Here is a 13,689-nt window from a genome sequence, read left to right as displayed (position 1 = left end):
CCTGGGTGGAAGATGAGAAGAATGTGAACTGCCCAGTCAGTTGGGAGTCAGAGCAAAATTTTCCCAGCAGGCGATAACATGACAGATCCCAGCTGATCTATCCAGCTGAGAGCTGATTTCTGATGGCTACAGGCAGTTTCTTCCTCTGAATAGATGTGAACAGCTAAACAGCCCATTGATTAAGCAGCTGCATGCCCACCACTGGAAAACAGGATGTGAGCCAAATTGGCAAGTGTTCAAGCATCCCTACTTCTTCAGTCACACAAAAGATTGCATCTTTTTCATGAATTTGAGTGGGGAAAAATTAGGAAGTAAATATATCTCGAAAAGCCCATCAGGTTACTTAACAGATTGCTGCTGTCCCCCTTAACCCCTTGTAGGTCTGTGTAAACGCTTCATTCAGGTTTTTTTGCGCCTGCCATCATGATGTGGTTGCAGCTGCAGTAGCTGAGACTGTACTTATGTTCGAGAGCAGGGGATGAGTTGTACAGTGTTCCAACAATATGATCCGTTCACCTGGTCTCATGAGCTGATATTTCAGCATCAGCATAGTTGCTTGTGGAATTGGGTCACAGTTTGATTTGCACAGGGTAACAGAATAGTTATGTTTCAAAGCTGCTTACTTTGTTATTATTATAATGCTTAGCCCTAATGAATCTTTTTAAACAACTTTAATTATATTCTGTAGCAGTTCAGGGCCTGGCCACCCACTCCCAGCCACTGTGGGCTTTGTTATTTTTTTAAATCAGCAATTGAATATTGTTATAACATTATAACAATCTATGTATCGAGTTATCTGAGTTCCCAGCTTTCATTTAAATCAGAAAGTAAGTCTATTCCTTTTCTTATAGAGATATAAGGGGAAAGTAATGTCTCTGCAATGAAAGGGGCTATGCCTCACCAATCCAGATCAGGAGCGGGAGAGAGTAGCTGCCTTGGTTGGCAAGTTTGCAGCGGGTTTGCCAGCCCAGATTGGGACTGGGGGGAGTGGCTGTTTTGGCTGGCTTGCAGGCTGGATAAGACCCCTCAAGGGGCTGGATCCAGCCCGCATGTTTGACACCCTTGGGCTAGAGACTTCCTTTATTTTTAAAATGAAAGTTTGGAATTCAGAGGCCCTGATACATAGGTTGTTATAATGTTACAGTGACATCCTGATTCCTGACATTCAATTGCCATGTTTTAAAAAATCTGGAAAAGCCCTGGTGTGTGTGGGGGTGTTACCACTCCTGGAGGGAGAGCTTGGGCAGGGAAAATGTGTGGAAATCTGTCATGTGGAAAACTTGTCGCTGCTGCAAAATTCCAGGAGCTGCAGCAACAATAAGAAAACCACACAAGCCAGTCCCTGTGTGGAAAACATGAGAGGTACTTCTCAGAAATGTAAATGTAGTCCTTGCAAATGTAGTTCTTTTAATACTTGTTGTGCACAATTCATTCATGCTTAACTTGAATAATTGATACTGAGGGTTTTTTCCTAGTATCCGTGATATAAATTATCAGTATTTAAAAAGTACTGCAAAGCAATTTGTAGACAGACATGTACCACAAAAACGTAGAGCTTACAATATTGATGTGTTTCTCTGACACATTGTTTTACTTTCCCAACATGTTTTTTTTTATTTGCAACAAATTATCAATGTGAGAAACTTCAGATTAGAGTACTAATTTTTAATCTATACTGAACAGATTTGTATATTCAAGATCTGTCTCAGATACAGAGTGTTCTGAATGAAGTGCTTGCCAAACAGAAGTCAGAAAGGGATGACATTGCTAAAAAATACAGGTGCGTAGAAGAAAAGTTGTTTCATAGACCTACTTTTGTAAGGCAGTTGTAATATGCAGCTGAAATCCTGATGTCCTGTAGGCATTCTAAACCTTGTATAGTTGCCCATTGGCTTTAATAGCGCTACTTCAAAACCTACCTTCTTTTTTCCCCAGCAGACAGACACCTTGCTGTTTCAGTAAGTCTCAGAGTTCCCATCCCACCGTATAACATTCACCCTTACAAGATGAGTGGAATAGACATTGTGATAGTGGAGAATGGAGGAATGGGTCTTCAGTGTGGGTGGGAGGGTGGGGAGAGACTGGAAGGTTAATGAAAGAAGGAATTTTTAAAAGGCTACAACGCTTAGCTTCTTAACAGGTAAGGTATGGTGGATACGCAAGGGGCTTTGGTGGCTTTCTCCACTAACCTGTGTGTTACGGCCTAGTTTAAGACACAGTGGACACTACATGGTAGCGTTTTTGGCCTTTCACTTGAAAATATTAGTTGGTGTGTGCGTGTATATTTCATAGAGAATTTAGCCTTCCAAGGCTTGCTGGTTAATATGTGGTTGAATACACTTAATTGTGGTGAGGTAGAATAACTTGTGCATTTTCAGAGCCCTTCTATTTGTATTACTACAAGTGCACCAGCTATGCAGTTTATATCATTCTTCTAAATATTGGCAAAAATGGTTTACGTATTATGTTGTCAAGCCATATACTTGAATGGCTCCTTTAAAAAAAACTATGAGCAAGGGTTTTTTTTGTTCTTGTTAATTTAGGTGTTATTGTTTTTTGTTTTTTTACTTCAGAGCTTCTGTGGAATCTTTTAAACAGGGAGCACTGAGGGAACAGCTGGTTAAGCTTGTTTCCAGACAAAAGAGCCTTCTGCTTATGGCGCAAAAACAGAAAGAACTAGGCCAGAAAATACAAAATTATAAGATGGAAAAGAATGAATCCTTAAGTTTGGCAAAACAAATCCTGAGCGCATCCATCTCATGTGAAAGAAACAGCACAAAAGATGGTACATCTGATAAAACACCGCAGTGCCCTGATGTGGCCATGGGCATGGAATCCAGCTGGGTCATGGAAAGCAGCTTTTTAGACCAAGAGCACAACCAGTATCCAAATGCATCGCTGGATGAAGGAAATGGAAGAGCAGTTAGGCAAAATGTTGTTGGGCCTCATAATGAAGTCTCCAAAAAGAGGGAATATACAATTGATACAATATCAGACCCGGAGTTTTCCAGTGCTGTGGACCAGACAATGTTGCCTTCAGAACCTGTTTGCCTTATCCAGACAAAACAATCACACCGAAAGGAAACTGATTGTGACTCAATGGCCCCAGGAAGAAACACACCTCCAGCTGCAGAACCAGTGACCTGTGAACTAAATATTTCTGAAGCGACCAACATTGCTGTCAGTAGTATCAATCAGCCACCGGCATTGGTTTGCATTAATGAGACCTTGCAGCAACGTTCAAGTATAAATGAGGCTTACCAAACACAAACAAGAATAGACTTAGAATCCATACACAGCCGTCTTGCCACTTCTCAGAAAAATATTTATCCAAACAATAGAACATCACTTAATGCCAACTTAGAACTTAGAGGGATTGTTTCTGATGCACCTTCACCAAGCAGGACCAGTCAGGATTGTTCTAATTGCTCCACCAGGCAGGATTCTGAAAATCAATTAAACCTCAAACCAAATAGAAGGAAAAAAACCCAATTGCTAGATCTGATTGAACAAGGAAAGATTAAGCCAGGAGATAATGTTCTAGAATTCACACTCCAGGTAAACTCCTTATCTGCAAAACAACATAAATATGAATGCACAATGTATACAATAGTATAATTGCATGATATGTAAAAGAAGTTGGGTTATTTAAAAGTGTAAATACAAATTAGTTTACATTTCTTTTAAAACGGTCCTCACTTGTAGAACACTTTCAGCTAATTCATGAGGCCATCAGAGATCCTACTATTGAATGTGACATGCTGAAAGCCCCTTGATCTGGGTTTTCAATCCAGGCTACCGTATATACCCATGTATAAGCCGACCCGCGTATAAGCCGAGGTGCCTAATTTCTCCCCCAAAATGGGGAAAAATTAGGCACCCGCGTATAAGCCGAGGGTCGGCTTATAACCCCTCCCCCCCCCCGCAGGCTTACCTGACAGGGCTCTCCAGCGGCGAGGGTCCGGCGGCGGCGCAGCCCGGGGGGGCTTGGGCAGCCTTCCTGCGGCTGCAGGAGGCTGCCCCAGGCCGCTCCCGGCGGGAGGAAGCGGCGGCGAGGCCCAGGGGGACCCGGAGCAGCCTTCCTGTGGCTGCAGGAGGCTGCCCAAGGCCCCTCCCACCCGAAAAAAATGGCGGCGGGGGCGGGGGGGCCTTGGGCAGCCTCCTGCAGCCGCAGGATGGCTGCCCAAGGCCCCTCCCGCCCGTGAAAAATGGCGGCGGGGGCGGGGGGGCCTTGGGCAGCCATCCTGCGGCTGCAGGAGGCTGCCCCAGGCCGCTCCCAGTGGCAGGAAGCGGCACGGGCCCGGCGGCGGCGACGGCGGTAAGTTTCCCCCCTCCCTCCTCCCTCCTTCCCCCCGTATTGACCCGCGTATAAGCCGAGGCTGGCTTTTTCAGCCCATTTTTGGGGCTGAAAAACTCGGCTTATACGCGAGTATATACGGTAAGTTGTCTTCTCAAAAGTGAACATGCCCCCAGCCATTTTCTGAAAGAACAAAGCAGCCAACATGTCTAACTAACGAGCGGTGTAGAAAAGGTCACATAGGCTCACAATGAGCTTTTCACCAGAGATGCATTCAAGCAGGCAGATGCATTCAACCCTAAGCCTTCATCTTCTTCAAGTGATGGTATAAAATGCCCCAAATACAATTCTTGACAATGCCTGACTTCCTGTTTTGGTTTTCTCTTGGTGCTGAATATGAGAAAAGCCGAGGGACATTTGTACTTTTGACTGCCTTTTGTCTTTGGTTTCTAAAACATAGATTTGGGTGACAAATGTGAGACACGGGGGCTTCAGTGGGTCATTTGGAAATCCCCAGTGTAGCTTGTGGCATCTCACCATGGCTTGCATACTTTAAATTACTGAACAATCTTCAGGACTTTTGTTGGCTGCTTTCAAATTCTTAGTTTGTTAACATTGGTTGTTATTGCTTATGCTGCTCAAGATTTATGAATCAAGGAGCTTCTAAGGGAGAAAGGAAAGTCTGTCATTGCTAACAGCAAAAATAATGTTTGAATAGTCCTCTGAACTTGATTTTGAAAGTTCGGACTCCAGTAATTTTATAATTAAACATTACAAGTACAGTATGCTTGGGATGAAAACATAACACAGAAAACTTTATTGTGCTCTTAGATGCATTTCTGCTTTGTATATGGATAATATATGTAAAAATGATCTCTAGATTGAGTTAAAATTCTAGTAATGGAAATAACGATTCAGGGGGTGATTTTTCACCTTTTGTTTTACTTTACCAAGCAAACCTCTTTGCCCCTCTGCCCATTCCAAAAGGGAAGCACGGGGCAGCATTAAGTGTCACTCCCAACGTTAACAGAAAAGAGAGAGAGCTCCAACTGAACTGAGCTGCCATGAAGCACAGGGCTATACTTCCACAACTAGGAAAACATAATGTCATGCTTTGGTGGTGATATTCAGCTTCATGTCAGAAGAGGCTATAGTATGAAACACAGATGCAACAAGGCCACACCTAAACTGCTGACAAAGAAACACAGCACAGTGTTTATGGTCACTGTGTTTCTTTGCCTTGGCTTTTCTTCACAGGCAGGGAAGGATAGTGGTGGCAGCAGCACAGTAGATAGGGTTGTCAACCTCCAAGTACAAGCTGGAGATCGCCTGCTATTTGGTTCATCTGGAGAAAATGGTCGCTTTGGCAACTGGACTCTACGGCATTGAAGTCTCTCCCCTCCCCAAACCCTGCCCTCCTCAGGCTCTGCCCCAAAAACCTCCCGCCGGTGGCGAAGAGGGACCTGGCAACTCTAACAGTAGATGTAGTTTTCCACTCAGCTGCTAACCTGGGGATTTTTACTTAGTCTGTTAACAAAGTAGTTGAGGGGGCTGTGTCTGGGGTAACAAAATTAGCACATAACTGCTCAGGGCTAGCATCAGGAGGTAGCATAATCAGTCAGCTGCCAAGGCCTTCTGTGCCCCAGGAGGACTCCCCTGCTATCCCCTGGTCTGTTGTAGTGTGGCAGCTATGGTTGCCTGCTCCGTTTCTGTGGTGGTGGCAGCAGCAGCACCTTCAGGCCCCCCCATCCCCAGAGTTGTGCCACCCGGCTGCACCACTGCCTATGATGCCACACTCCTGCAGTTTAGATCGAGGAAAGGGTCAAGCAGCTGTTGCCAGTTGCTCACTCATCTGCTGCCTGCTGAAGTTGTGGATTAAACAGAGTACACTTTAGAGACCTTGCCCGTGGCTATGAGGATCAACTTTCACTGCCCAGAAAAAAAACAGAGAAGGCAGTAATGGCTGCTGATCCTGGCTGTCCCCAAAGGCTCAGCCAACCGAATGGAGGAGGAGAAGGGGAAGGAGGAGGAAATGAGGAGTTTTTTTTATACCCTGATTTTCTCTATCTTAAGGAGACTCAAACCAGCTTACAATCGCCTTCCCTTCCTCTCCCCACAACAGACACCTTGTGAGGTAGGTGGGGCTGAGAGAGTTCTGAGAGAACTGTGATTGGCCCAAGGTCACTCAGCTAGCTTCATGTGTAGGAGTGGGGTAACAAACCCGGTTCTCCAGATTAGAGTCCGCCGCTCCTAACCACACCACGCTGGAAGTTAGTAGGAGCAGCAGCTGTCACCGCTCAGTCACCTATTCCCTGTCACACCACAGCTGCCCCTGCTTCTCCTGGCAGTCACTGCCTCTCATTTGCTAGAGGAACCATAGGGAGCAGCAAGCAGCGGCAGCTATCGCTACCACCTCCACCTGATTCTGTCTTGAGTGGTGACTTGACTGAAGACGACGCACTGGGTTTTGTTTACTTCCCACAAATCAGAATTATAAACCAGGGAACGATTGCAACCCAGAATCCCAGTATGGGCGGGTAAACAAACTCGAATCCATCCAGGTTCCTACATCTGGACATCACGTGCAATTAGAGTTTGCTTGAAAGCTTGTCATGAGCCGCGCATGATGGGAAAGGGAAGGAACTGGTGGGTGGGTCTGCAGGCACAACAGAGCTTTCATGCCCTGTCACAGCAGATGGCAGTTTAATTGCAGTTATAGTGTGACATCTGAATGCAGACATGCTTTCAAACTGAGATTTTCAGTAAAAGCGGAAATATCTAATTGGACTCCCACATGCAAAGGAGAAACGGAACAGGTGAGCCAGAGGCTCTCCAAAGCTAACTCCTGAAGTAGGAAACCGCGGTTTGCCAGCGTGTTTGACCAACACTGCTGACTCCATTTCACTAACAAAGTCTCTTGGCAGTTAATCTGTCATAAAGCTTCTGGAACCTGGGTTGGACTAATTGAATTCTATAAGCCATTTAATTAACTGTCGAAAATATAGGCTGAATGTACTTTTTACTTAAAGCACTCTTTTTTTTTTAATCCCTGCCTAAGGAATAGAGTAAAAAAACAGTAGAAAAGTATACATTTTTGTTCACTTGTGTAGTTTTAATTTTGAATGGTTTTCTGTTTTTTTAAATTTAGGATTCCAAACACAAAGCTAGCCTTTTGGGAAATGGCAAAGTCAAAACAGGCAACAACACAGTTTACCAGAGTCCAGTTCAATGGATTAAAGCACTTTTGGGAAATGATATTTCTGTAAGCTGGAAATATGTGTGGAATAAGGTGGGCTTGCTGTAGTTCATTGGATTTCCTTACTGTGGTGTTATGATCAGTGCAAACTGTAACAATATTAGGGCTTTCACAAGTAATCCTAAAATACCATTTAGTTTGGGATTTTTCACTTATGACATGAAAAGAGGCACTTCAAATTTGACCCTCCAGCCAATGTAGGGTTTTCATGTGTAACGGGAAATATATTTTATTGTTCTCAAACCCTAGGGTGAATAAAAACAATGGAATCATAAAAGTCCTTTAAAAGGATTAAAGGAAATCATCGGTTCTCCTTCCACCTCTCCCACCCTCAGCACGCTCTTTCTTTTTAAAAGCCAACTTAATTTTTTAGGAAACTTTACACTGTTTCTGGAAGAGTGAGACGTGTCCTTCAATAAGTCTGCAATGGCCATATTGACGAGTGGCCAGGGAGTGGAAAAGAGAAATACAGATAGCTGGAAATCTTGTTTGGGCCACTTAGACTGAAATTTCAGCAGGTATTACCAACACAACATTAAGTCTATAGCCATACGCACCACTGTTTAACTTTTTGAAATCTGAAATTCACGCAGTGGGATCCTATGCAGAGTTATTGAAATTAATGGGCTTAGATTGGAGTGACTCTACATCATGTCCACTGGTGGTCAAATTATGAACCCAGTTCCAAATGGCTTGCACAGCAGTTGTGGAACATACACAGCTTGTGTTTCAACCATAAGTCTAATTGTATCTCTAAGTACAGAAACTGCAGAGTAGATTATCTGCATTTGACTTTGTCTTTTATTTTTCATATATTGCATTTGAAACAACTGTGGAAATCAGATCCATAATTTTGACAAGATTTAATATTTCTTGATTCACCATAAAAATAAGTAAATAAAATATTCGGCGCCTAATAGATACGTCTGGTTACAGGTCACATACTGTGGAACTCTGTTATCAAAAATCGATGCTGAAGTTCATATTCCTAAGGAACCATTGCAACAAAAAAAGCCATTTGGTACGTGCAGACTGAACTATGATTAGTCTTAGATGAAAATACCCCCCTTGCTCTGTCTACATGTTCACATGTTGCCAATATCTTTGTTTTTATTTACTTCATTTATAGCCTGCCTTTCTTGCTTAGACTCAAAGCAGATTACAAAATATAAAGACAATGCAATCATATGGTATAAGACATTCAATAAACAAAGCAATAAGACTAAGATCACCAACTTAGAAGACATGACATACCATAAACAGTGCAGAAAACTGATTACAAAAAGCACTCTCTTTATTAAAGGCATTCTCAAGGCTTTGGATTTAAGTTATGAAGTCTTAGAATTGTTCACAAGGCAGGATTCATACTTTGGAAATGTAATGGCTTTGATACCCCTCCTGAACTAAACTAGTGAGATAACCCTATATGTGCTGAAGCCTGATAATTACTCAGTTAGCTAATACCTTAATTAACCATCCATGGTTACAAATTCCAGAGGGGTATCCATGTGAGTGTGCTGTAGCCAAATAACAGACTAACAAATGTATTGTGGCATAAGCTTTCGGGATCTTACAATACTTATGATAGAACTGTTCCCTTACTGGTTCAGCAAAAAGGTTTTCCTACTCTATTTCCACTCTGAATCTGTTTTACAGTGCCAACTGAACCAGGTGTGTTCAGAATCCTACTTAGGTCTATTCAAGGGGTCTTACTCCTAGGAAAGTGTTGTTAAGATTGCAGCCTTAGTCCTGTACCACTTGCATTGTCTTCTAAAATGCTTAGAATAGCACTGTAAAACTTGTTCTGAGACCTCACAAAATGACAATTTGGCAATTTAGTTCTGTAGACAATTTGGTCATAAGATCTATAGGTGTGAGAGACTATTACACACTGTTGATTTTGTTCCCACAACACTTATCTTGATTGTTCTTTCCTTTTCCTGCAGTGTATATTCTGTATTCAGTGATGCCAGAACATTGATGTCTTTAAAAGTTTTTCTGGTATTTTAAAACTAATCTAACTTAGCAGGGTTTGTCTAAAAAAAATTGATTTTACAAGGCTCTACATCTGATTTACTGTATTATATTAAACCTTATTTTTTAAAATTAATGTTTCTAACAGAACCTCCCTACCAGCCCATCTCATCAAAAGAACTCAGATTTCTTCAATTTAACGAAATGGTGTTAATAGAGGATGAAGAACTTCTGCCACAACATGCAATGGATCAGTACTGGAACTTGTATATCCATTGTGAAAATTTTGGATTTTGAAGAACGTTTTTTGGAATATTTTCTTCCATATCTGTTAAATGCAAAACTGATATGTAATTAGGTTTAGTTACTTCTGTGGTCGATTTTGACTGGGCTCTTTATTAGTGAAAGTGGTTGTGAAATTCTGCCTGTAATCTCCATTTAACCTAGAAGCTTTTAGTGTGTTGAAACATAATTTCATTTTGCTTTTGGATAAGAGAGTGCAAAGATACCAGTATTTTTCTCATGTCTGTCCGTTATGAACCTTATTAAGAGCTAAAGTGGCTTACAGTACCACCCTAACCAGAGTTACTCCCTTCTAAGTACATGGTGTTTTCTATACGGGGACTAGTTTGTGTGGCTTCCCCACTGCTGCTGCAGCTGCCAATATAGAACAGCAGCAATGGGGCAGGTTTTTCCACATTTTCCCTGCCTCAGGGCCAAACTAGACATGGCAGCTGTCACGACTAGTTTGGCCCTCAGTCCCTTGCAGCAGCCACCCCCACTTGCCAAAAAAGTGTTTTTTCCAGTTTTTTTAAAAAACAACAACCCTGGAAATGTCTAAAGGTTATTACAATCAGTCTATTAGGTGCTCTGAATTCCAGCTTTCACTTTAAAAACCTCTCCAGCCTATTTCTTGCAGAGATATAAGGGGGAAGGGCACATCTTTGCAACAAAAGGGACTAATGACTTGCTTTTTTAAGAACTGAAAGTGGGGAATTCAGATAGACCAATTGTCATAACATTACAACAATTGCCTTTTTTTTAAAGCAGTCACAAGGGGAAATAAATGCCCTCCATGGGGGACTGGAGCAGCAAAATGGTACTGATGTGGGTGGGACTGGGAAGATCCATACTTTCCCATCCACATGGGTACTGACCTGCCCTGGCTTTGCTGCACCATTTCTCAAACCATCATAGCAGAGCAGGTTTGGGAAAGAGTGCAGTAGAAATAGGGAAAGCCCAGGAGGTGAACAGAAGCTCCACAAAGATGTTGACATAAACCTCCTTCCCAGTCACATCAAAGCTGGATCAAACAGCCTGTGTGTAAGAGACTCCCCTAAATCAATGGGCTTAGAAGGGAGTAACTTTGCTTAGGATGGCATTGCCAATAGCACAGTATTTGCTTTAGAATGGAGCTCCAAAACTATGGCTACTATGAAGAGTAATGCAAAATGTTAAAACAAAATGTTGACATTGTACTTTTAAAGCAATTTCTTTTTCATTAGTTTGTTCAAATGTAATTCTGGCCATGGGATTACACACTCCTTCTCTCACCAGACAGTAACTTCCTGCTAATTTCTCTGTGCCATTGGTTTACCCATGGCTTATGCCAACATTGCTTCCCTCTTACTCAAGGTAAAAAAAAATTAGACTTCAAGACAGTAAGCAAATCCCATATTAACAAGAAATATAGTAATAACTGTGGTTTGGTACTGATGAAATCCCTAACCAAGCTAATGGGAGAAAGGATGTGAGAGAAGGATGGGCTTGTTGCTTTCTTCCATGATCTTAACCATGGTGGAATGATCACTACTGTTTCTTTTGTACAGGCCTATTGAGAGAAGAAAAATACTTAGTAAGTGGTGCTTGCTCACTCTGGTATTTTGTAGCTCACAAAGGTAAAAAGTTTTAGTCCCTTGTTCAACAATATCCATGCACATCAAAAAAGAATAAAATGTTTTTTTTTCTGGAAAAATAATCACTATGGGCTTTAAGACCACTAATTTATGCTGTGTTCTAGCTGTCAAAGCGATTGTATTTGCTTTGCATTTAGAATCTTTCCTCCTTCTATATTTGTGTATTGTCAGCTTGTGGTTGCCCTGATAGGCATTGCTAACAGCCTAATCCCTGGAGTCTCTGCTGCTTATACAGTTAGAGTGTAAACTGGCAGTACCGAAGAAATTGGTAACTGATGCAGGGGAAACAGAGAAGGATTGTCAGAATGAGTGAAAGATTTTAGGAAGAAAAGTTCGGCTTTTGACTTTGGCATTCTTTTTTTTTTTTTGAAAGAATTTTCAGTCTGAAGTGTAAAACTATCACAAAGTTGTCTTGATTAGTATCAAATACTGAATAAAAGTTTATTTATTTGCACTTACAGATGTTTGTGTTTTGATTACTTTTTCACCTTTGTTGTAGCTAATTAAAAGATCTGTGGGAAGGAAGTAGTGGTTCATATTCTGCTCATGCCTTGACTTCTGAAGAAATATACAAAATATTAGATTTACTTCCCTAATAATTGTATTGGTTGTTTATGTAATTTCCTTTGATTCAAGACACTTAATAAATTGACAGCATCTTAACTACAGAACTTAGATTTTGATTGATATGAACTGATTTCCAGATATCAGGAGATATAACCCTAAGGTTGCCAGCATAAAAAAATGCCTTCCTTTAAAAAAATCAGCAAACTTCTGTAATCTCCTTTGCAATAAACATCACCTTTCTGGCAAACATATTATTACAAGTGGGAACCTGCGAGGAACTCACAGAAAAACTCCCTCATGAGTCCCTGCTTCATCCTGTGCTTTCTGACACCTGCTCCCAGCAACCTTTCTCTACTCTTTCCTCCCACTGCCACCAACTTCTCCCATCTTTTCCCTTCTATACCTCCTGCCCCCATATCTGCTGTTCTGTTGATCAGTAGACCATCCTCCTCCACTTTGTCCCTGCCACTCTGCCTGCCCAACCTACCTTGTTATGGGCTCTTGCATTTATGAGACAATTAGGCTAATAGAAGCACATGTATCTTGCAGACTTTCACTATTTAAAGTTTAAATGCAATAACAGAATACTTAATTAAGAAAGTTGGGCCTAAACCATTTAGTATATAAGTTGTTTGTAATAACGACAGAAAGATTTCTTCCTTGAAATACTAGGCTGTGTGTAGGATTTCCTCTGTTACAAGCCTGACAGTAGGAACCTGGCAAGGCTAGACATGTCTGACCATTTGACCCTGTTTAAAATATAAGCAAGAGCACTCGGTGAACTACTCCTGGAATCCAAACAGTAGCCTGCCTGATTACACAGGATACTGCAGGATATGACACAAGGCCATGAACAGGCTGTGAGGCTATGATCAACAGGAAGAGGATCTTCCTTATATGGACCAGGAAGAGAATCTCCTAACATGGTGTCCGTGTGGAATCCACACAATAGTGCATAACTGCAGAAATCGGAAAGGGAGCTATAGTTGTAGGCAAAATAAGAACAAATCCGGAAAAACCGGGTCCCAAAAACATATAAAAGGAGAGGCTCTTCTGGCCAAAAGGCAGAGAGTCTCTGACGGGTTAGTACCCATTGGCCTGCATGGATATCTCTATCCCTTGCGTGGGATGTGGGCTCTGAGACTTTGATTCTTGCATGGATTCTTGCATGGATTCTTGCTCTCAGACCTTCCATATGGGTTAAGACTTCCTTGCCTAAAAAGTCTCTAAGTATTTAGCCCTTGCATGGTCTGAGTACTTACAGATTTCTCCAACATTTACAAGTCTTCCTATAAGACTGGCGAACTCCCTAAACTGAGGATTCTTTTCAGATAACCAGCCCTTGCTAGGACTGGGTATCTGGGCTGAGTACCTACAAACTTCTCCATCTTTTAAGTAAGATGGAGACTCTTAGAAACCATCAACCTTTGTGTGGATTCTAAGAGCTTAGATCTCTCCATCCTTAGTATGGAGGCACTTCTTAATGCTGGCATGTATTGAGAAGTGTTCACTAAGATCTATCTAGCCTTTGCATAGGCATTTTTAGTCCTTATAGACATGGACTCACGGGTCTCTCCAGTTCTTCTATGGGCTGGAGATTCTTGGAGTTTCTTGTTCTATGCATGAAGTCAGAAATCTCTCTAACAACCAGAGAGGTTTCTGAACTCAGTTCTTACAGA

At 41.9% G+C, this 13,689-nt stretch overlaps 1 protein-coding gene across 1 annotated transcript in view; it reads left to right on the top strand.

Annotated features, from left to right (window-relative positions):
- The window catches only part of ANKRD31 (ankyrin repeat domain 31), a 40,071-nt gene extending 30,247 nt beyond the window's left edge, over nucleotides 1-9,824 (top strand). Inside the window, exons 11-15 of the mRNA XM_056849023.1 lie at nucleotides 1,684-1,780; nucleotides 2,574-3,558; nucleotides 7,446-7,586; nucleotides 8,490-8,574; nucleotides 9,676-9,824. Of these exons, the coding sequence (XP_056705001.1) occupies nucleotides 1,684-1,780; nucleotides 2,574-3,558; nucleotides 7,446-7,586; nucleotides 8,490-8,574; nucleotides 9,676-9,824 (1,457 nt within the window). The remainder of the gene's footprint in view (nucleotides 1-1,683; nucleotides 1,781-2,573; nucleotides 3,559-7,445; nucleotides 7,587-8,489; nucleotides 8,575-9,675) is intronic.
- Nucleotides 9,825-13,689: the final 3,865 nt, after the last annotated feature.

Source organism: Euleptes europaea, chromosome 4, assembly GCF_029931775.1.
Source record: "Euleptes europaea isolate rEulEur1 chromosome 4, rEulEur1.hap1, whole genome shotgun sequence".
Classification (NCBI taxonomy): domain Eukaryota; kingdom Metazoa; phylum Chordata; class Lepidosauria; order Squamata; family Sphaerodactylidae; genus Euleptes; species Euleptes europaea.
Note: the sequence above shows the minus strand (reverse complement) of the source record. Positions and strands in the feature narration are given on the sequence as shown.